The following is a 22,772-nucleotide window of genomic DNA, read 5'->3' on the forward strand; positions in this document are numbered from 1 at the left end:
GTAGTGGTGGGTGGGGAGGAGCTACAGTTCTCACTGGAACCTCCAATTAGAGGGGGACTGTGGCTTTGAGTGTCCCTGTAGGTTGATCTTGGGGGGACTCTTTGTCAGGGAACCCCTGAGTCATTGTCTTTAGGTCTTTCCTCAAATGTCCAGAGAGTTGGGGAGAATTGGAGTGGGTGGGGGTCTCAATGAATCCCCTGCCTGAAGACTCTCTACTTTATCTTCTGCGGAGAATAAATCTCTAGACTTATTCGTTGAGGAGCAGCTGCTTCTCAAACTGCTTTCACCCCATTTCCCCCTTCATTCCCAATTCCAAAGGCACCTTGTGGTCAGCTCCTGAGTACTTTGAGAATTCTCCAGTAGAACTGACTTAAAATTTGGCTCCCCTGGGTCTACCAGTTCCCAGGCACCCTTGTCCATTTGCTTTCCATCTCCCCAGATTTTATTGCTGCAGTCTCCACTCCTGTGTTCCCTGTCCTTGTGGGTTTATGTTTTAATTTTTTTTTTTTTTTGAGCTTTGGAAGGGGGCAAACACTAAGGTATGTGTTGAATCTGTCATTTTTGCATCCTTTCTCGTTATACTCTATCTACCCAAGGAGTTATCAGATCCTTTTAGAGGCCTCAATGCTGTTGACTTTATCACTTCCATGGCCTTGGCAGTTGACCAGACCCCAAAACTGCTGCAGCTGGGAGGTGGAGATGGGCTCCCTAGGGACAGAGTCCCCACGTCTCCAGGTCTCTCAGAGTCCCAGGGACCTGCAACTCCTTCACCAGGAGCCTAGGGTGAGGGCAGCGTGGACTGATGGGTGTCACCTTGGTGGGAGGGATGGAGTCCAGCCAGGCACAGCCAAGGATAAACCATCCCAACAACCTGCCTTCTCAGCCCCATGGCCAGGTGCCGGGGGTGGCTGAGAGGACAGACCACATGCTAGGAAGACACCGACGTTGTTCTTTCCAGTCTTCATTCAGACATTTGCCCCGAAGCCTGGTCTCTTCGGGAGCCTGTGGGCTTCTTTCTGGAATTGGGGCTGGCCCTTGTTTGCCTGGCTGACTCTTCCATGGTGACGATGGCCACCCGCGTGTGGGCAGCTCTTGCTCTGGGGGGCGGTGCCCCATCTCTGCAGAGGAACAGTGTCACTCACAAGACCCTGCGGGTGCCTACCAATGCCATGCCCTCTCCTCTTGGCTAAGAGGATATTGATTTGTGTGGGTGGCATCAGTCCCACCCCAGAGGTGGGTCTTGAGTGATCAAAGCCAGTTACAGCAATCCTATTCTCCTGTACTATGACTGGTCAAGGGAAGGGAATGCTACCCAATTTTGCCAATGAGATATATATCTGGGTTGGGAGTAGAGTGGTGCATGGTGCAGTTTCTGGGAAAGTTTCCTTTATGAGAAAAGAGGGAGAGCCGCATAGAAAAGAACTTTCCCTGTTTCTTTCCTTCCTGTTTTAGATGCTTTCATGTGAGAATATGAGGCCTAAGCTGGGCAGCTGTTTTGTGACCATGAGGCAATAAACCAGAGGATAAAAGCCCATACTATGAGGTTATTGGAGTCAAAAGATGGAACAAGCATGAGACCTCAATTACATTGTTAAGCTTCTGGACTCATCCTTATTCCACACCTACCCCTTCACCGTGGGCCTTGCCAAATCAGCAGTGCATGTGAACTTGGGGTTTAAGCCTCCATTACTAAGATTTTCTGTTAATTATAGTTGGAAGCAGCCTGAAGAACAACATGCACAGACCACGTTTCTGGTCTCAGACTATTCCAGTATATGGAAAAAAGTGATGCCTCACTGGAGTTGAAGATAAACTACCCATTTGTTCCTTCAATATTTATCGAGTGTCTAGTATGTGCCAGGTACTGTTGTGGGCACTGGATTTGAAATCCAAAACCAGACTAGGAAGGCAGGGGAGGCTTCAGCCAGAAAGAGCAGAGCAGGACTATCCCAGATGCTGCCCTGCTACTTTAAGGTGCTTGGAGCATGGTCCAGCTGGGCCCCACACTCAGCATTTTACATTTGATCTGCTCACCAGCCACTTGTGGTGAGGAGTCATGTTATCCCCACTAGATGAGTGAAGAAACCAAGGTTCAGAGAGCTTCAGAAACTTTCCCATGGTAACACAGCTAGTAAGCATCTGATCCTAGAACCCACACTTAATCACTTCACAGATAGAGAGGTAATGAATACCCCTTTGCAGCCAAGAAGCAAAGAATATGAATTTGCAGAGAGAAGAGGGAGAGGTGTTGTGTTTGATCCATTGGCTGGTCAGCCCCACAGGCTAACTGGTGAGGGAATGAGCAACTGGTCACCCAGTCGCTTCCTCGTTAGGGAGCCCACCAGGAGCCAAGCACCACCCTTGCCTCCCTGTCCCCAGGGCACTCACTGTGTAGGCACCAGTGAACAGGTGACGGGGGCCCTATGTGACAGGCTGCACTTGTCACATGCACAGGGTGCCTTGGAGCACAGAGGATGGCCTGACTTTGAATTGGAGGCGAGGAGAGAGATGGACCCAGAGACTTCACAGTGGAGGTGGTATTTCACCTGGATTTATTTTATTTTTCTAAAAATTTATTATTTATTTATTTCTCTCCCCTTTCCTTCCCCCCTTACCACCCCCCCCCCCCAAGTTGTCTGCTCTCTCTGTCCATTTGCTGTGTTCTTGTGTGTCCACTTGCATTCTTGTCAGTGGCACCGGGAATCTGTGTCTGTTTTTATTGTGTCATCTTGCTATGTCATCTCTCCATGTGTGCGGTGCCACTCCTGGGCAGGCTGCACTTTTTTTGCGCAGGGCAGCTCTCCTTACAGGGTGTACTCCTTGCGTGTGGGGGTGTCCCCTACGCGGGGGACACCCCCGCATGGCACAGTACTCCTTGAGTGCATCAGCACTGCATGTGGACCAGCTCATCACATGCGTCAGAAGGCCCTGGGTTTGAACCCTGGACCTCCCATGTGGGAGGTGGTCGCTCTATCCATTGAGCCAAATCCTCTTCCCTCACCTGGATTTAAAAGCAAGACTCAGATTTTGCCAGGTTGAAGCTATGCTGCACTTTCCATTAAGCATTGCACAGAAACCAAAATACTGCAGCACCGTCTGGCCAACAGGAAGTGGGCAGATGGGGGCGTTTAATAACACGGGCGAAAGGGCGGCGGGTGACAGGCATGTGCAGCTGGGAGGGCGTCCTGGCAGAGGGGCCAGCCAGGCTGGGCCAACTGAAGTGCTGCAGGGGCGTATCGCTCCGAGCAAGCCAACCAGGAGTGGGCGACTGGGGTTTGTCTAGAGAGGAGTCTGTCAAATAAAACAAAATGCAACAAGTGCTCTGCTGGCCAAACGCTTCTGCGGACGAAGGCTCCACCTCCACTGCCCGGTGTGACCTGTGACCCCGGTGCAATCTGCCAGCAAAATGGCTGCTTGTCCTCCGGGCTCTCACCTCAGGGGTTTCCAGGTGTCTTGTGCCCCCTGGGGCCCTGGCCTGAGCCAGTGGCTTTGACACTCTTGCAGCCTTGTTTGGAACCACGTGGGATGAAGTTCCCTGCCGGCATTACTGCTGGGACCACAGCTAAAGGCAAGTCCTACAGGTCAGGTGCCCAAAAGCATTTAAGAATCCGAGGGCCGGAGAATGTGGGCGCAGGTGGGGGCTCGGGAGGATGTCTGGATGAACCCCTGTGTTTACAGATGGGTGGATTCATTCAGCAAGACGGCTGTGTGAAGAGGTGAGCCCCTTGTCACTGGAGCGTTCTTGCAGAGGCTGGGTGGCCACTGCGGTGAGGCTGAGCTGGGGGGTGGGCTGGCCTTTGTAAACAGTCCTTCTGGTCCTGAGAGTCCCTGACCCAAGACTCCGCCTCCGAACCCTGGCAATAACATTCTTTCTGTGGATGGCAGCTCATTTCCTTCTTCATCAGATTCATCAAATTCATCAAACTCCCCATCTGGCTTTGCTTTGTTTGTTATTATTGGTAATCAACCATCAATTCATCCCTAATGGCACAAACTGAACACACTGGGGGGTGAAGCCTGGCCCACCTCTGCCTTGCAGGGGGCCATCCCCGGGTGGTCTGGCCGGCCTCTGACCGCTTCCCACCTCCCTGCGGCCCCTGATGGAGGCCTCTGCTCTGCGCCTTTCCCATCCCCTTACGCGGTTCCAAGGACTAGCCTTATGCATCGGCAGTGCTCTGCCTGGGGACTCTGAAGTTCTTGCAGATCCACCCCTTCTGCCTGGCCCAAACCTGACGCATCTTTGGAATCTGATGTGTGTGGACCAAGGTGCTGTGGCCACCAAGAGAAGCAGCAGCCTGGGGTTTCCCGGGATGGCAGGACACAGTGGACTCAGGAGGAGAGGAGGGAGATAGAGGCTCCGGGGTAAACCCAGCTGACTTGGCTAGCAGGCTAAGGAGCGCCGAACCTGCGTGTCTGCTTCTAGAAGGCCGGCAAGTCAGAGGTGCCTTATGTGTGTGTTTTATTTTAACACTTACTTTTTCCCATGGCCACATTTTGAACTGGGAACCATGCCCTAACCCAGTGGAGTGAAGCTGGTGGAATTCGAGGGCACCGGGCCTGGTTTGGGGAGAAAGTTGAGGGATGGGGTGAGAATCCTGGGCCTGTCAAGTCCCCCTGTAGAGAGGCCACCACCTCCAAGGAGGCGTGCGACTCACCCGGCTTCTGGAGTTGGGACAGAGCGAGACAGCCGCAAACCTGCGCAGGTGTCCCGCGGCGGAACCCCAGGGGCTCGGGAGGCACGCTGGCTGGGTCCCGGGGGTGCATCTTGCTTCCTTGGCTTGGCTCCAGTGACCCAACTCTCGGAGTCCCCGTTTCCTCACCTGTGAAATGAGGACAGGCAGAGCCACCCTGCCAAGTTCACCAGGGGCGGGAAGAGGCACACGGATGTGAGGCCTGCTGGGCAGGGGTCTCAACTCCCGCTCTCAGGCCCCAAGCCTTGTGTCGCCTCCCCACCCTGTCCCTTCGCCAACATCTTCTCAGGACCCCTCTCTGAAAGGATGAGTCGCCTAACATGAATACATAGTTCCTTTCAGGCTAGACACCAGCTGCAAAGTCCAAAAGTAAATTGAGGCACAACAGGATCAATAAGCGGGCCTGAGAATCTGATTTAGAAAAACAACCCTCAGTCCCTTTGGACAAGGACTTTCTTTTGCTCTCCCTCTGCAGGCTGCAGAGCAGCAGGCCCCTGAGAAGCGGAAGCAGTCTGTTAGGCATCTTCTTGCTCAAGCATGCACAGTGGCTCCTCGTTGCACACAGGCTTTGAGCAGCCACCGTGGGAGCAGCGTGCTGGGTGCTGGGCAGACAGGGAGAGCGAAGCAGACACAGGCCCGGGCCTGCCCGGGGGGCCTGGCAGTTGAGCTCCCACAGCTGTGTTTTTTGGGAGTGGCCCCTCACCACCTGCACGAGCTTCACATGGGAGGAGGTGGTGCTTGCTAAAATGCAGATTCCTGGGGCCTGCCCTGAGACTCCCTGAGTCAGAGAGGGGATCCGCCTTTTAAACAAGTTCTCCATGTGCTGCTTCTGCACATGAAGTGTAAGGCCAGCTCCCCGAGGGATCGCCCAGGGCCCCCTGCATGGTTTCCACCCTCACCTACTCCCACTACCAAGGAAGAAGCCATTGACGGAGAACGAGGGAACTGACGAACTAAGATAAGGTCTCAGTGGCCCCAGTAATTGCAAGGTAAGGCTAAATCGTTGCAACCTGTCGCACCACATTTGTTCAATCTGCCCTTAACATTTGTCAAATACATTTGGACCTGCTTTTCCCTTCGGGGTCGCCACTGGACGTGCATTACAGAAAGATCTCTACTTACGAGTTTACAGCTTACAATTTTCCATAGACCTGAACAGAGCCTTGCATCAGAGCCAAAGCATGCCAGCCTTATCTAGTAGCCCCATAACAGGGGGATTGGTGGCCCTGTGGTGATTTTTATTCCTGGCTGTAAGGATGATAAAGTGAAAGGAAGTTACAAAATAACAATGGCTTAAATGAGAGAGAAATTTAATTCTTTTCTAGGTTAAAGAAGTCACAGGGAAGCTGTCCAGGGTTGGTAGAGTGCATTCCAATCTTTAAATTTTGGGGCCCAAATAAAGTAATTGTAACTTAAAAAAAAAACCCAGGTAGTTCCCAGGTTCCTTCAAACTTGCTTCTCCATCTTCAGTGTGTGCTTTCCACCTCATGTCCTATAGAGCTGCTCCAGCTCCAGTCCTTACATCCATCTTCCAGTTAGCAGAAATGATAAAGAGGAGAAAAAAGGCACATCTCCTTAAATGAAAGACTGCTTGGTGCTTACATCTCATTGGTTGGAACTTAGTCACTCAGCCATACCTGTCTGCAAGGGAATCTGGGAAATGTAGGCTTTGTTCCAGGTAGCCACATATTCAGTTAAAACTCATAGGACTATTATCAAGGAAGAAGGGGAGAAGAGGTGATGGGGCTGCTAGCACTCTCTGCAGCATCACTGCCGTCTTCCCTACTCATGGTGAACCTTATGTGTGAGACAATGGATGACAATATTTAACAGGCACATGACCAATAAGAGCAAAATCAGAAAAAATGTGGAAAAGTTAATAAGGAATGAGAATAAAGCTTAAATATGCAGAGTTGAGTATATGGTTTCCTTTGAATAGCATTACCTTGGAATTTGGGAGCCGCCTTTGGAATTACACATCTTCCTAAGAATTCAGAGCTCCTTTACAACCTTCTTTTGCCTGGTACGTCCTCTGTTTCTACACCCTCGCACTTTGGGTCAATGTGCCATTCCTAAGCCTGACTTTCAACCTCACTTGGTATTCATCCCCCAATTGATTTACTATCTCCTGTAATCTACTCTCCCCTCCACCCCTTTGATTTTGTGCATGGGGAGTAGATTAATTCCTGATCAGCTCACTTCTTTGCTCAGAAACCACCAATGCTCCCCACTGCCTATCAAATAATTCCCAACTTCCAATTTCTTAACCAGACACGTGTGCACACACATACACATACACAATTCCCACCGAACAGAACCACTCACTGTTTCCTTCACTCACCCTGTACCTTGACTTCTCTGGGCCTCTCTGTAAGCTGTTATCACTAGTGGCATGACTTAAGAGGCTTTGCATTTTCCCACTTGCCGCAGCCGAGAAGAACATGCCCTGGCCAGCTGGTCCAAGGAGGCTGTGAGACATGTGGAGCAGGGCCATCTAGCAACCCACAGACTTGCCGTGTGAAACAGAACGGCCACAGCTGTCTGGAGAGCACAGGCGGAGCTGCCTGAAGGAGCTGATCCCCAGCCAACCCACAGATCCGTGAGAATGAATACTTATTGTGTACAACTGAGATTTTTAAATGATTTATTATGTAATATTTATGTAGCAAGAGTTAACCAATCCACTTGACTAGACATGCTGTTTCCTGATGTGAACCCCCTCAGCATTTTCAGTGCCTCTTTGATGGTACGAATCACTGTCTACCTTCAGCTAGGATTAACTTTGCCTGTGAACACACAGACTCAAAGTCATAGTGGTTTAAACAAGACAGAAGCGTATTTCGCTCTCCCGTGAAGGTCATGAGGTAGCAGCTTGCCCATGGCAGCCATGGACGGTGGACTGGAGGAGCGTGTGTTCCTTAGAACTTCATGGGGACAGAGTGGAGACACGGAGGGGCAGGAAGTTTCCGCTCGAGCTCCTGGCAGAGGGCTATGGAGAGGAGGAGGAGGAGCCGTGCTTTCTAACTTGTCTCACAGAGGAAATCCTCTCTGTGTTGCCGAGCACAAGGGTGTGTGCCAGCCGTCTTGCTTGTTCTCTACTTGCATTTTTGAAAATTTTCAAGTTATCCCAAACAGGGCTGTTGTGGCACCAGTCATAGTGAGTTGACTGAAGCACAGCTGTTTTGCATGGATTTTGAAAGCTGAGTCTACCTGATGTCCGCACAACCTGGAGAAGAGTGGGAATTCTGTCACCTGTCTTGTGAAATTTTTGCATCTACGTGAGCCATGTGGTGGGTTGGTTTTCATTTGTGGACTGAAAGGCAGGGGTGATCATGACCTAGATCTGGGTTGGGCTCCAATGGAGGTGCCCCCAAACAGGTGGCTCCAGACTCCAGGAACATTTTTTATGTTTCTTCTTGAGTCTTACATACAAAGCCTGGAGACATGCACCAGACATTGGTTTTTGGTGTGTGTGGAACGCAAAGAAAAAAAACCCACAACAAATGGAATATTTCTAAAAGTATTTCTATTCTTGGGAATTTGCTTCATTGTATGTCTTTGGACTTTAACTAATGGGAATGCAAGTGGAAAACAGGCTTCCCAGTCTGATTTTTTTTTTTTAAGGGAAAGTAGGAGAAACACCAAGCCATGTGCAAAGATTTATGGATTCTAGTTAAAACTCAGCCATGAATGGCTTTGACCTTGTTCACAACGCTGTTTTGAGTCTCTGTAAAACAAGGAGACATGCAAGAAGGATAAGCTAGTTTCATTCCAGAGAGCCTCCCCCATATTATGCTTCTATAATTTATTACTTACAGGTTCCACAGCTAGGAATATCTTCTCATTTGACCTCACAATAAACCTAGAAGGAAGGTCTGGCAGGGATTATTAGCATTCCCATTTTACAGATGGTTGCCCTTTGTCTGAGGACTGTTCCATGACTTGCCCAAGTTTTCATTAAAAGTGAAGATCCGCCTTCTAGTCAACAAGAATCCTGGGCAAGAGGCTAGAGTCTGCATGACAGTCGGTGGGCGTCTGTCTTGCGGTTCTCTGATGCGTGAATCTGAAGGCTATATTCATGTTTTCCCTCGGTTTACCATTTTGATCTTTTTTTTTTTATGGTTGCTTTTATGGGTTGGATGCTCCATGCTATGGTGTGTTGTACACTGAATTCATTAACCAGGCAGTCATGACTCATAACAGGTGGGCAGGGGGAGATGGACAAGTAAAGGAGAAAGAACTAAACAGCCAGGCACTCTATGTACTTTACAAGTATTACCTCATGGTCCTCACTTTAATCCTATGAGGAAGGTTGCTACAATGATTCCCATTATACAGACGTTGATGAAACCTAGGCCAGGAGAAGTTGAACAACTCGCAGGAGTCAGTAAGTGGTAGAGCTAGAACATGAAGCCAGGCAATCCTATTTCAGACTTTGTATCCAAACCACTCTGTTGTGAAGGTTGGACTGGGTGTCATGAGCCTTTGTGAGCTGGCTCTGGTATAAAATAGAATAATAAAAGAGTGCCCAGCCAAAGCTAGCCAGGTTGCAGAGGAACAGGCACACAATATACTGCTGGTAGCATTGGCAACACATTTCATCTTTTTACACAGCGATCTGTGTCAAGGGCCATAAAGTTTTCTATACTTATCAGTTTAGGAGTGCCAATCCCAGAAGTTTATTCTAAGCCAATAATTCAACAAAAGAGAGATGCTATATGCATGAAGAAGTTTATTGTATGATCTGCCATAGTGGAAAACTGGGAGCAAATTAAGTGTCCCAGAATAAGGGCATGACAAAGTAATTTCATAGTACATTCACTTATTGGAATACTATGAAAACATTTTAAATTACAATTATGAAGCCTATGTAGAAGGATGGGAAAACATTTCAGCTAGATCATTAAGTTTAAAAAGCAGAATAAAAAATACGTAGATTGTGACAAGTCCTAAATATATATGCATATGGGCAAAGCCTGAAATAGAACAGGAAAAATCCCTAGTAGTTAGGAGTTTGTTAATATCTTTTCATTTTTTCCGATTTTTATCAGTGGTAGTATTATGTCTGTTTGACAGATAATTAAAAAAGCAAAGAACTGGGGGTAGAAGTGGGTTGAAAGGATGGTCTAGAGCGAGATTTGAACAGCGGATAGCTTTCCCTCAGGCTGTCTCTGACTTCATCCTCAGCACTCTGGGGGTGGCTAGAGGTATTTAAGGTGGGGAGGAGAACTTGGATCTGAGGTGTGTGTGTGAGAAAGAGAAAGAGAGAGAGGAGAGGAGAGAGAGAAGGACATGCACTGCCATCTGTCCTGTCTGTTGTCACTGCGAATGTGGTAGCTGTCTCTGCAAAGCCAGCAGAAGTTTTCCCCTCTGATGACAAAACCATCAGTCTGTCCTCACCTTGGCCTCACTCCCCTCATCCACCATTCTTAAAGTCTTGACTTGGAAGTCACTTTTTCGGGAAGCTAGCCCACCTGGGCCCTCCCCAGTGGGCTAGGTGCCCCTCCCGCCAGCACTCTATGCTGATGCCCGTCGTTGCACCTAGCAGGCTCAATGGTGATTGTCCCTTTACATCTCTGCTGTCCCTTTACATCTCTGCGGTCCCTTGGGCTACGAGGGGTCAGGGCTCAGGAGGACGGGGCTCCCCTCTCAGTTTTTCTTTTCCTTCTCTCTAGTGTGGGTCAGGCTGTGTTGGGTTAGATTCCTTGTAGGAAGTGTCTTCCGGCTTTCTTTCAGTGGATGGGTCCCCTGAGCACTCTCTGGCCTTGGTGTAAACTGTGAGCCTGGTCTGAGGGTCATGTGGGGAGTTTTCATAGCAGATCCCTGGGTGTACCTGAACTAGTCTTTGCCTGCCAACTAACAACAGGGCTGCGGGGTGAAGACTCTTCGCTACTGTCTTGTTTGTACCCAGGGCCTGGCCATTGGCCACGTGACCCCGTGGCCGTGCTTCCACGTGTGAATCTGCAGGATTCCTGGGAGCCCTGATATCACAGCTGCCTGCTGTGGAAGTGGGCGTGTCTGTGCACATGGCTGGTTGTGCCTGCGTCAGAGTGGGGCAGACTTTGGCCAAGTGGCCCGGGTTTTCTGGCCGACTATGTCTGTACAGAATGTGTGCACACACCTCCGTGAATGAATGGTTTTCAGTTCAGCAGGTGATTATTGTGAGCTTTGTGCTGGGCAAGAGCACCAAGGCAGTGCTCAGTCAGGGAGTCGGCTGCGTGTACATATCTAACCTGTGTCATTGTGTGTCCCTCTGTGTGTCTTTGGGGATGCATTTTTGGCACGTGTCCTGCGTTAGAAAGGCTCTTGGTGTGTGCATGTCTGTGTGATAGTGCCTGGGACCTGGTTGAGGCTGTTTCCTCCCTTTCCGGCTACTCTTGTGCCCGCAGTCAGCCTCTGCACGTGCGCCAGCCTCCCAGCGCAAGTCCCCGAGTGACCCGTGCGCTGTGTGCAGCGACCTCCGGGTCGTGTGCACTTCGTGTGCTCGTGCCCGTTTCTATGCGCGCACGAATGCACCTCCACACGTTTGGGTGCACGTCCCTCTCTGTGCACGTTCCATGTGCACGCCGCCCGTGTCTGGGCGTCTGGGTGCAGGAAGGCTTTGTGCGCGCGCGCGCGCCGGGTCCGCGGGCGGCCAGGGAAAGGCGCTGGGCTCCACGCGTCCCGCGGGGCTGGCCCACCCCCCGCCCGGCCGCGGATCGCCGCGATTGGTTGCCCGCTACCTCCCAGCCGTCACCCCCCACCTCCCGCCACCCGCGCGCCCGCGGTCCTCGCTGTCCCCCGCGGTTCCGGCGAGGCCGCGCCGCGCTGCGCTCCGCTCCCATTGGCTGCGTGCGCCTTTGTGTGGCGGCAGCTGCGGCCCCAGCGCCTTTGAATGTCGAGAGGGGCCGGGAAGGGAGCCTTTCCATGGGCCATCTGTCTCCCCGCCAGCCGCCGCCGCCCCACCGCCGCCCGCGCCCCGCGCTCCGCCTCCCACCCGGCGGCTCCCGCAGCCCCGCCGCCGCCCGCGCCCGCGCCCCGGAGCCGCGCCACAAAGGGCCCGCGCGCAGCCGCCGCCGCCGCCGCCGCGCGAGGAGCCAGGATGGTCCTGGTCCACGTCGGCTATCTCGTGCTTCCAGTGTTTGGCTCTGTGCGAAACAGAGGTATCGCTTTTTCCTTTCGGGGTCTGCTTCGGAGCGTGGATCGCCGCAGGCACCGGGGCGGGGGCGGGCGCCGTGGGCGGCGGGGGCTCAGGGCACGCCCGCGAGGACGCAGGGCAAGCGGTGGCTTCTCCCCACCCCCTTCTGGGGAGACCCCCGAGTATGAGGGTGGCTGCCCCCGTGGGAGCTTTTGTAGTGAAGTTAGGGTTTGGCGAATTTGGGTCCGTCCCTCCCCAGCCCTATTTTTATTCTTTGCGGCGGACGTGGTTCCCCTAAATCCCAGCCCCTTCCCCAATACCTAACCCTGTATGATCGAAAGGAGAGATCCATGGCCATGTGTGTGAGTGAGTGTGTGCAAGCACGCTTGGTTTCCTGTCGTTTGCCTTTTTTGAGGTATATGTGTGTTTTGTGTTGTGTTTGCATTTCTTCGTGGGTTTTTTGTTTTGTTTTGTTTTTGTTTTTGGTCAGTGATACCGACGGCTGGTTAGCTGGGATCTGGGTATGTGCCCCATCCCATGCCCCAGCCCCCACTCTTTTGTGGGCACTTGCACGTTTTCCCGTCCCATCCCTTTCTCCCCTTTAACCCCTTTTGTGTATCCCCTATGCCACGGACTCCCCCACCCCTCCCCGAACCCCAGCCCCTGGGCAATTGTCTTTGTATGAGAGTCGCTTTTGCGGGTTCAAGATGCTTGTGTGTGTGAGAGTGCCTGTGAGCGAGAGTGTGTGCGCGCCTCGGAGAGTCAGACGTGCACTGCTGTGCACCCCCGGCCCGGCGGGAGCGGAGTGCCTGGCCTTGGGGTGCTGCGCTGTGTGTGAGGTTGAAGTGGGAAGCTGCCCCCATGCCAGGCCCTTGCCTGGGGCAGGCGTGGACGAAGCAGCAGGCCGGCGTCGGGCTTTGTTTTGAACTGTGATATATGAGGTGTGTTTGCACGGTCCCCTTTCCCCACATCCCCTTTCCTTTACATGCTCTACAACAATAGCCTGATTTTCCCTTCTTCTCTCCGACCCTCCTCCATTTCTTCCATTTTTTCTTTTAATCAGAAATCCCCACCTCCCCAAGCAAATCCAGGATGCATTTAGATTTTTTTCTTTTCTTTTTTTATTCTGCCGCTGGACTCACATTTCTCTTCTTGGAAATGTTTCTTCTATCCTCTCCCACTCCACGTCTGCTTAAATCCCTGCTGCCTAAGGCCCTCCTCCCCCACGCTCCCCCTCCCTCACACAGAATGATGTCTTTCCTTTGCAGACCAAGGCTCTGCTACCGAGTCAGAGTGAGGGGCGGGGTGGCAGGGCCAGCGCTTCAGTGCGCCCTGGGGGCCGATTGGGCCGGCCAATGAAAGCCCAGCCCTCTCTCTTCCAGCCCAGCTGTCCCCAGCCCTAAGCCTCTCCCCAGAACCTAAAAGGCCAGGCTGGCCCCGTAGGCCTGTTGGAACCGCAGTTTTTTTTGTGTGATGATAGAATGATGACATTCTGCATTTATCAAATCTTTTTTTTTTCTTCATTGTGTAGCTCAGTGAATGGTCAACTCGCTGCTGTGTGCGCTGTGGCCCTTCTGCCTCCGCATTTAGCTGTATTGTGACACCCTCTTAACCATTTCCTGTCTCCATCTGAGGAAGGCATTGCTATTTAAGCGGCAGTATCCCCTATCTCAGGCCGGCCTAGCAGTGTGGGGAGGGGGAGGGGGCGAGGAAGAGAAGTGGGGGGGCTGGATGAGATCTCCCTTGAAATGCCAACCCCCTCCCCCCCGTACACAATTATCTCTTATTGCTTGGCATTTCCTCTTAAAACGGGTGTGGAACATTACACTAGGCAGAAATTCAAAAATGATTAAGAAGGATGTTGAGCCTGAAAGTATAATTATCCTGATTAAATCATTATCATCCTCATTAATACCACCGATCTCTAAATACCATTGCAGGATGCCGATTCCATGTTTTGAAATTCAAATTACTCAGCTGCCTTTATATTTTATTTTTAATACCCACCCCCCTCCCAACCCAACAAAACAAATTCTGCCCGTCAGTCAAAGTTTTACTTTCATGCCAGACATGCCCATAGGGCGTGAGGGGTGAGTCGGGCTGTGGGTAAAATTTAGCACAATGTGATAAGAATTCATGACCTTCCGATAGAGGATACTAATGCTTAAGCCAACAAGGTCCTAAACCACAACCTTCTTGTAAAACTATTAGATAGTCTGCCAGCTTAAATCTGTTCTTTTTAGTTTCCATTGTAGTAGTATAGGATGTAGGCCATTTCAGAATAGATGTAGAGAAATAACCATTTTTGTATCTTCATCTTGTTTAGCCGAGTACATTGCACTGTAAATCCCTGTTAAGTGGATTCCTTTTGCCTTGGCTGGAAGGCTGCAGCGTCCTAATTCCCAGTTATCTGGGTGGCCATCAGCTTCCTGACAGCACCCAGGTGTAAATGCATTTAAGTGGAGGCAAAAAATAATAAACAAATATATATATGTATGAAAATCTTTGATGAAATGACAGTTGCTGCTATTCCATAGCCTTTGGAAATTTGGTTCACAAAGGTCCTTGGCTTAAGGGGAGCCACAGCCGCGGTGCCTTAATTGTTTAATTGTCCAATGTCGAGAGCATCTTTGGACACCCGCCCCGGCCCTCGGAGCTGCCCCTTTAACAGCCGGCTCTCTTCTGCTGCCTCCCCGGCCAGATCTGCTTGAAAACGGAAACAAAACCGCAGCACTAATGAAAGAATAAGACCCCGACACGTCGAGGGCCCTTCCAAAATAAAGCCCCAAGTAGCCTCCCCAGACTGCCATTCGGCAATCTGAAAAGAAAGCCAAAAAGAAAAGAGGAGGAAAAAACGAACCCCCCAGCAAAATGGTTTTCCATTAAACAGGGATAGCGTGTTCTGCTGTGCTGAATTACTTCCTGTTCTTATTTTGTGGGTAATTTTTTCTGTATCAAATATCCTTTTGGTTGTGTATCTTTTTCACCTTTTCTTGTACTAAAACTAAAGCATGGTCTGTATTTTTTTACATCCCCCAGTTGACAATGTACAGCGCTCGGTTAGAGACGTTCCCCTGCTGAAATGTACTGTGGTCGTGTACCCCGGGCCATCTGCTCATTGTACGCTGCTTTTGTTCTGTTGCCCTTCCGAAGCATGGTGGGCCCAGCCTTTTTTTTTGTATCGTGTGCATGACGACATTGTTACACACAGAATCCACTAATACTAATATACAATCTCTCAATAAAGAACTAGTTTTCCTATATTAACCTAGTGTGCTTTTTCTCTTGCTGTTTTCCCATTTATTGTCGTATCCTGCTGTTTAGATTTTTTTCCCCTTGCTTTTCTATCCCCACCCCTGCCCACCTGCCACCCCACCTCCCATTGTAAGATTCGAGTGAATGCCTTTTTTTTTTCTCCCTTTCCCCCCTCCCCCTTTTTTTTTTGGTGGTACAGATATGGTGACTTAATCTCATCTAGTCCATATCTCTTTACCATAGATATCTGGGGCGACACAAGGGGGTCAGTTGTCCTGTCACACTGCAACAGCTCGACTGCGTAGAGAGAGCCCTGGGTTTACTACCTGTGTACTCAAGAGCCTCCTCTTAATTTCCAAGTTACACAGGCACTCCGTTTATCACGCTGGTGAAGAGATGGGAAGATAACACTTATTGAGAAAAGGGATACTGTTCTTAACTAGCAACCTTGTAGCATTTCAGACTTGCCTGAAAAAACCATTTTTAGCATTTTTTTTTAAAACTTTTCCTTTTACTGTCTCATTGATATACTGTCCTTATAAATCATGCTGGGAGCGGGTGGGGCGACCTGTTACATGTAGTTGAAACCATGATCTGGTCTTTTAAGGTACCCTCACTTCTGTGCATTTTTAAATTCTTGGGACCTGCAAGGTAATTTTGAATTGAGATCTTGAATACGAAGCTGTTGGAAACAGAAACCAACAGAACCCGGTCCCCCCCTCGCCTCGCGGCCAGCAGGACCTGTTAGTGTAGACGAGTAAGAGGGTCTGGACCCTCCTGCTGCCAGAGCCAATGAAAGCTGATTATAGCCTGGTTCCCTGACAGCTGCTTCATCTGGAGCCTGGGCTTCTTTTAAGAGAAAGCCAGCCAGATTTCTGCCTTTGTAAGTGGTGGTGGTGGTATTGGGGGGGTGGGGAGGAGGGCAGGAGGGAAGTCAGGACCTACCCCAAATCGAATTGGAAGAAGAGCCCTTAAAATGTCTTTTTTCCATAATTGTATTTGAGAGGCCAGTGAGAAATATATATATTTTTCCCTCGAGTGGAACCTCAATTCAAGCGTTTGTCAATTACATCTATTCAATTTCAGCCCAGAACAAGCCTTACTAAATGAGGCATTTTAGACACCGAGGAAATCAGTTGATTAAAGAAATTCACTGTTCCTTCAAAGTGGCATCATTTTGGAGCCTTCGCTGGCCAGGCCTCCTCCGGGGTCCCCTGGGCGCCTCCGGGGCAGCCCTGCCCAAGCACAGTGACCATGGCACGTTCCGCCTTCCTTGTGGCGTCCTGCACCTCTCCTCCCACCCCCACACCCCGTGATGCCCTGCCTGCCCCAGCCCTTTGTTCTCGTGCTCTCGCCAGCCCAGGTGGAGCGCTGAGGCGAGTTACTGTGACACCTGGACACATGGCTAGTGTGCCTGATGGGGCGAGGCGTGCCTGAACCGCTCATCCTTTCAGGGTTTTGTTGGTTGGTTAGTGTCTCTTTCTCCTCCTCCTCCTTCTTTGGTTTACATGAGACAACTGTTAATTTTCTCCCTAGTTTGAGAAAGGAAAATAAAACATACCCAACCCTACCTCAGCACTCATAAAACTACCCCAAATCATGTGACATCCTCATGTCTGCCCTAGACCACTGTGGCTCATGAGATCAACATTTACCAGTTCCAAGATTTTAAGTGTCAGAATTATCTGATCAACACTTCTGGGGGATGATTTATGAACCTAATAATATAGAAAGTTCTTGGGTTAATGGGAAATCATGTTTAGCAATTATCAAGTGCTTACTCTATTTTGACAATCCAGTAACCACAAAGCCATTGTACCTTATATGTACTCTCGAAACCATCAGATGCATATCTGTTTTAATAACTTTGACCCCAAGATTTTGGAAAAGTCATCTGTTAAGGAGATCCTGTGTCACTGACTTTGAAATAAGATGGGACAAGAGGACTTCTCTCTCAAAACTAGCACTGAATGAGTTCATTAAATACTGGTTTTCCATAGACTGTCATTAATCACTCAAGGTTGGGGGGAGAAGGCCACCGAGAATCTTGATGCCCTGAAATGCAGGTGATGCACACGGGGCAGCATTTTGCTCCCCTCCTGCCCTCTCTTTCCCCTCCTCCCCGTCTTTAAATAAGCACACTGCAGTGTCGCATTAGAAACTTGGTGTTTTCTAGGCTAAGGAAGCAACAGCTCTGTGCCAGATCCAGATGCAGCGTGGGCCCCCTTCCCTGGAGCTCAGGCGAGGAGGACAGCTGCCCTTGACTCTGATTCGGGGCCTGGCTCTGCGTTCCCCATTTCCCCGACCACTGCTGTGCAAATAGGCAGGACGTTCGTCCCTTAGCTTCTCTCTGGATCTAAATAGCTTTTTCTCCAATTCCTGGCTTAATAATGCCTGAATGCTAATTAGTACTTATTAGTCTCTGGTTTGATTTAGCCATAGATGGACCAATGTATTTCCAAGAGAATAGGTGGGGGGAATTTCTTTGGAAAGACTCAGATTTTTAGGATAATTGTAGAATTAACTGGAACACACAGAGCCACACAGCTGAACCACTCACAACGCCTGCACCTTTATTCATTCATTCATTCATTCATTCGGTCATTCACTCACTCACTCACTCGTTTGTTCATTCAGTTAATGAATGTTTATTGGCTATCAGCTTGGGGCCAAGCACTGTGCTAAAGGGGACACAAAAGAAATGCGGGGCCTCCTGGGCTTGTGCTGCGGCTGGGAGATAAATGCCCAGGACACCGATGTTGTCTAAGATGTCCTGTACTTGTGCCCAAATGGGCGAGGGTCCCGACTGTTAAAGTAGAAAGAGCTTGGCGCAGCCCAGGGTTCGCGTCCTAGCCCAGTCTTGACCTGGAGGGGCACCTGGGCCCCATCTGAACGATGCCCATCATCCCTCCTTGACAAAGTGTGTCTGCACGGGTCACAGCAGGTGCCTAGGGCCTGCTGCATGGCTGCCCTCCCCTAGCAGCTATGGTTTACCGGCCCAAGGGATCAAATAAAGTCAGAGCCGACCTTGCCGAGGAGGGGGGATCGAGATGTACTTCCAAGGGTGGGATGTATAAAGGAGGTGAGAAAGATGGGGGAGAGCTCCAGGAGGGGGTGGGAAATAAGCAAGACTTCGACTAAAACCAGTGACTCTGCTCATTTGGTAAGAGCAGAAGGTGCGTGTGTGTGTGTGTGTGTGTGTGTGTGTGTGTAGGGGATTGTGCAGGCCTGTGGCCTCACCCAGCTGCAGGCCCCCCCCCCCCGGGATGGTTGTCCTGCCTTTGAATGACTGTCCCTAAAGCACAGCTCCAGGAATTAGGTAGCAGGAGGTGTGGGAGGAAAGGGTGGCAGTGCTTTTGAAGCCAGTTTCATCTCCTGGTGTGTTTGGGCCTGATCCTCTCCTTCGGAACTCTTGGGGACAGTGGTCTAAATAAAGGGCTCACTCTGACCACTGCTGACAGCGGGCTAGGCAGGGGCAGAGGCCAGGGACCAGCCGGGGCCGGCATCCAGGGGCGCCGGGGGGCCTGGGAGAAGGCAGCCGAGGAGGGCCCACCTGAGACGCTCCACACGAGGAGACAGGGAGCAGGGCCAGCAGACGTGGGGGAGGCTGCGGGGCGGTGAGGTCTCGGGGTCCTGGGAGAAGGTAAGACCATGGAAAGCACGAGAGAAGACTGAGGGAGAAGAGTTCAGTGTTTAGACGAAGAGTTTGAGAGGCTGCGAGTGACAGAGGGAAGGGGACCATGGCCATGTCCTGGGAGTTGACACTCCTAGAACTTTGAAACAGAGATTCCGGGTTGGGGTGGGGAGTTAACTTCAATAATAAAAACTCCTCATACTTACCTGGCACCCCGTCCAAAAAACCTGTCTCCGTGGCTGGAACTCCTAATTTGATGATTCAGAAGTCTGAGCAAGCTCTTCCAAAATCTGTGCCTCCGTGAGTTCAGTTTGGACAAGTTTAATTAAATTTTGCCCTTTTTGAGAAGAGAGACCCCCAAGGTGGGCAAGTACCAGGATCATACTTACCCTGGGGAGATGGAGGTGCTGGAGGGACCCACCCTGGAGAGCAGAGGGTGGGGGGACAGGGGCTGTAGGGAGGCCTGTGTCCTCATCTCCAAATCGGCCCTGTCTGCAGAGAGGGGATTTTCCCTATTTCCAAGCTCTTTCTCTTCATTCCTTCGCATGTCTTCCTCCTCAGCACAGCCTGGGAAGAGGTAACTGGGGACCAGAGGAAGAAAGTGAGGTCCTGGGCGGCGAAAGCCTTTGGCCCCCTCGGGCCCCACCCCCAGCTAGTGAAGGGCTGCGTTCCCCCCCAGTGCCAGGGTGTCTGGGAGCCCTGCCACGGCGGCTGCTCTCCCCTCTGTGCATGGTATGCTGTTCCGAACGCCGTCAAGACCAGCTCAAGACTTGGGAAGGCCGCCTTGCCTTTTCCCCGTAGCCAGTGGGCCCCACGGAATGCCAGGCTCCTTGCCTTTTCCCCGTAGCCAGTGGGCCCCACGGAATGCCAGGCAACTTGTTCTTGGCAGTGAGGGGCCTCTTTCCGGCTCCTGGTCTGCCAAGCCATGAGGGGGTCTAAGTCCCCATCACCGGACCCGCGCCTCCCAGAAGCGGCCTCTGAGAGCCAAGGAAAGGCCCTTGGTGGACCAGAATCAGGAAAGGAACAGGTGGTGGAACCCAGGCGGTGAGTCCTTCGGCCTCCGGCATGGTGGAGGCCAGGCTGCTCCGCGGGAGGCCAGGGGCAGGTGGGCTCTGTGCTTCCATTTCAACAGAAATGATCGGGAGCCCCATTCCCCAGGCCCCCGAGCCTTGGGCACATCGTGTCCTCTCTTTGCTAGATCATCTGGTGCCTTAACAAATTATTTCTGTGTTATATCCTGGAAGGAATGCAATCATATTTTGGAAAGTTTAGAAAATAGACCCACGGGGGAGGGGGGGGTGGAAATATCTGAGGTGTCCACCCCTTGTGATCATGTTAGCGAAATGCCTTCCACATTTTTGCACATGTATATGGCTTTCTTTCTTTGTGGAGTTGTAAACACAGTACACGTACAATTCTGTATTGAACATTACATCACAGACATTTCCATGTTTTGCTACATTGCTTTCACAAGCATCACTCTTAAGGGCTGCGTAATACACCACTCAATTGGCGGCTCCACACTCAAGCTTGGAGCCTGATGGACCAGCTGCCGTGGGTTATGGGGCCACTTCTTCCTGCTCAACTCCTCACTCCCTCCAGCTGACGGTTTAGCTGTGTGGGGAGGAGATGGTTAGTGGAATGGGTCTGGCAGCCCCCCAAGTTTCTCAGCTACCAACAGCTCCTTCCCGTCCAAAGGCCCGGATTGGGGGTGGGTGGGCAGGGACGAAGGGGCCTGGGGAAGGAATCATTTGAATAAAATGTTCCAAGACCTGGGCTCTGGCCCTGGCTCTGTGAGCTTGAGCAAACTGGCTTCCTTCATGGGCCTCAGTTTCCCTGTCAGCAGAGTGGGGACGATACACCCATTGCTTCTGCCTTCCAGCATTTGTCATGTGAAATAATGCATATGCAATCAGCCAAGGAGCCAGCTAAAGGCCATAGCCGTGGTAATTACTAGCATTGTTAGCGGCGGTGGCACTAAGCAGGCCACGCCGGGCAGTGGGGATGGTCCTGGCGCAGAGCCCGAGCCCTGGCTCCCAGTCCCACTCCGCCAGCAGCTCCCGGGTGATATGCTGGGCATGCCCGACCTCTGCACCTTGGCTTCCTCCTCTGTCAAGGGAGATCATTGTTCCAATTGCCCCTGCCTGCTCTAAAAAACGGATTTCCTCCCTATGATGATAACTTACGTTTCCATTGCCAGTTTGCCTTTTCATCGGGGCTGCAGCTGCAAGCTCTTCAGCGCTCAGTGGGCACGTGCCCTCTCACCGGCGCCTTTGCACCGTGCCTGCCTGGCGGCTCACCCCAGGCCCAGGTTAGGTCGGGTCGCTGACCCGGAGCCCAGGTGCTGCTGCCCTTGCTGGGCCTCGGAGCAGGAAGTTCCCTGGACAGGGCCCTCCCTAGTGCTCCCCCAGAGCTTCCTTTCCTCTGATCCTCCCCCGGGTGCGCGCAGTTGGGTGTGGCCAGTGGAGGGGCAGGGGAGGGGCGACCCCCAGGAAGTCCTCCCAGCTGGCCAGGGTGCTGACCGTCTCCGCGGGGCAGCCTGTCTGACCCGGAGCCCCCGGTCTCAGGTCTCCGCGGGCCCCCGAGGCAGCAGCCTTGGCCTCCCCGAGGCCAGGAGAGGAAGCGGTGGCTGCTGAGTCAGCATCAGCCTGCCGGGTGGAGAGGGGGTGGAGGCGCTCGCGAGGCTGGGAGGAAGTGAGGCTGCAGCCAACACCTGTCTCAGGGAAGGCCGGGAAGCTGGAACAGCTGCTGCTCCCCCTCTGGGGCCGGGAGTGGGAGGGCAGGGTGGAGGGGCGCCCCTCTCTGTCTCCCCTCACACCCCACAGCCAGCTTGCTTGGCTCCAGCTCTCCTCCGGGGGGGGGGGTGGGGGGACAGTGCCCCCAGGCCAGCCCCTGATGGCTCGGGGGCCCTCTCTGTGCCGCCCGCCCCCCAGGAACTCCCCCTCCTGGGATACTTGCTGATGGCTTGGGGGCCCTCTCTGTGCCGCCCGCCCCCCAGGAACTCCCCCTCCTGGGATACTTGCTCCTGCTCCCAGATTCGAGGGGTGTAAATGGGTTAATGACCCCCTCCCCTACCAAGAGCAGGAACCACCAGACGGTGGCTCTTGCAGTGAGGACCTGGCAGGAGTGCCTGAGGTGCCTGAGGGTGCCAGGGAAGGGACGGGGGGTGGGAAGACGCGCTCCTACTTGGCCCCTCCACCTCCGCGGTGCCCTGCTGCGGACTGAAAAATCTGGCTCCACAGGATGGAGGCAGCAGCAGGGAAGACTGGGCCTGAGGGGCTGTGCCTGTCCTCCAGCCTCCCCCACACTGTCACCCTGTGTTCCCAGCTCTGCGCTGAGGGAGGGGGAGAGAGGAGGGAGCTGGGACAGACCCTGGGCCCGGCTCGGTTGCCGGGCACCTCGGCTCCTCGCCTGGGAAGCCCGGCCTGGGCCTCACCTTCGGGGGACCTCGGTTTCTCGGCGTAGGTGGGTATCAGGCCTGGAGAGGGAGGCTGGGCCCGGGAGGCAGCCCCTGCCTCACCCTCCGGGCTGGGGTGGGGCCTCGGGGGAGCAGTGGCTTTGACCTGGGCAGTGGAAGGTGGGCAGTGGAAGATGGGCCTGCGGTTGAGAAGGGGCAGGAGGAGCCCAGACGCGACCCTGGGGCGGGGCTCTCCTGTGCTGTCCCCATCCCATCCCGAAGGGTCCCAGCCCAGCCCAGCCCAAGTGCCCCCCGGAGAGAGTGAGGTGGAGGAAAAGGCCGCGCAAGAAGGCAAGCGAGGAGGGAGGAAGTAGGAGGCGTGGCTGTTGTCCCAGTCCCCGCCTTCTCCTCAGGGGCATCGTGTCCCTCCTCTGAGTGCTCTCTAGGTCTGTTTGGGGACCTGTGGGGTCAGCTGGCCTGGTGCTCAGCCCTGGTGGGTGCGCAGATGTGAGCCAGGACGTGGGGACGCTGGGTAGCTGGTGACAGAGCAGGCCCTTCGCCTCTAAGGGCTAGAAAGGGTCTGGCCTTGCCACATGGTAAATATAGTGCAGTTTCCATTTTTATCCCTGAATTTGGGGAAAAGATGGTTTTTATATTAAACTGAATGGGGAACTCTTA

General features: G+C 52.4%; 1 protein-coding gene across 1 annotated transcript in view; it reads left to right on the forward strand.

Annotated features, from left to right (window-relative positions):
* Positions 1 to 11,513: 11,513 nt before the first annotated feature.
* The window catches only part of ARK2C (arkadia (RNF111) C-terminal like ring finger ubiquitin ligase 2C), a 99,918-nt gene continuing 88,659 nt past the window's right edge, over positions 11,514 to 22,772 (forward strand). Inside the window, exon 1 of the mRNA XM_004484695.5 lies at positions 11,514 to 11,833. Within this exon, the coding sequence (XP_004484752.2) occupies positions 11,566 to 11,833 (268 nt within the window). The 5' untranslated portion in view covers positions 11,514 to 11,565. The remainder of the gene's footprint in view (positions 11,834 to 22,772) is intronic.

This window comes from Dasypus novemcinctus, chromosome 16, assembly GCF_030445035.2.
Source record: "Dasypus novemcinctus isolate mDasNov1 chromosome 16, mDasNov1.1.hap2, whole genome shotgun sequence".
Lineage (NCBI taxonomy): Eukaryota > Metazoa > Chordata > Mammalia > Cingulata > Dasypodidae > Dasypus > Dasypus novemcinctus.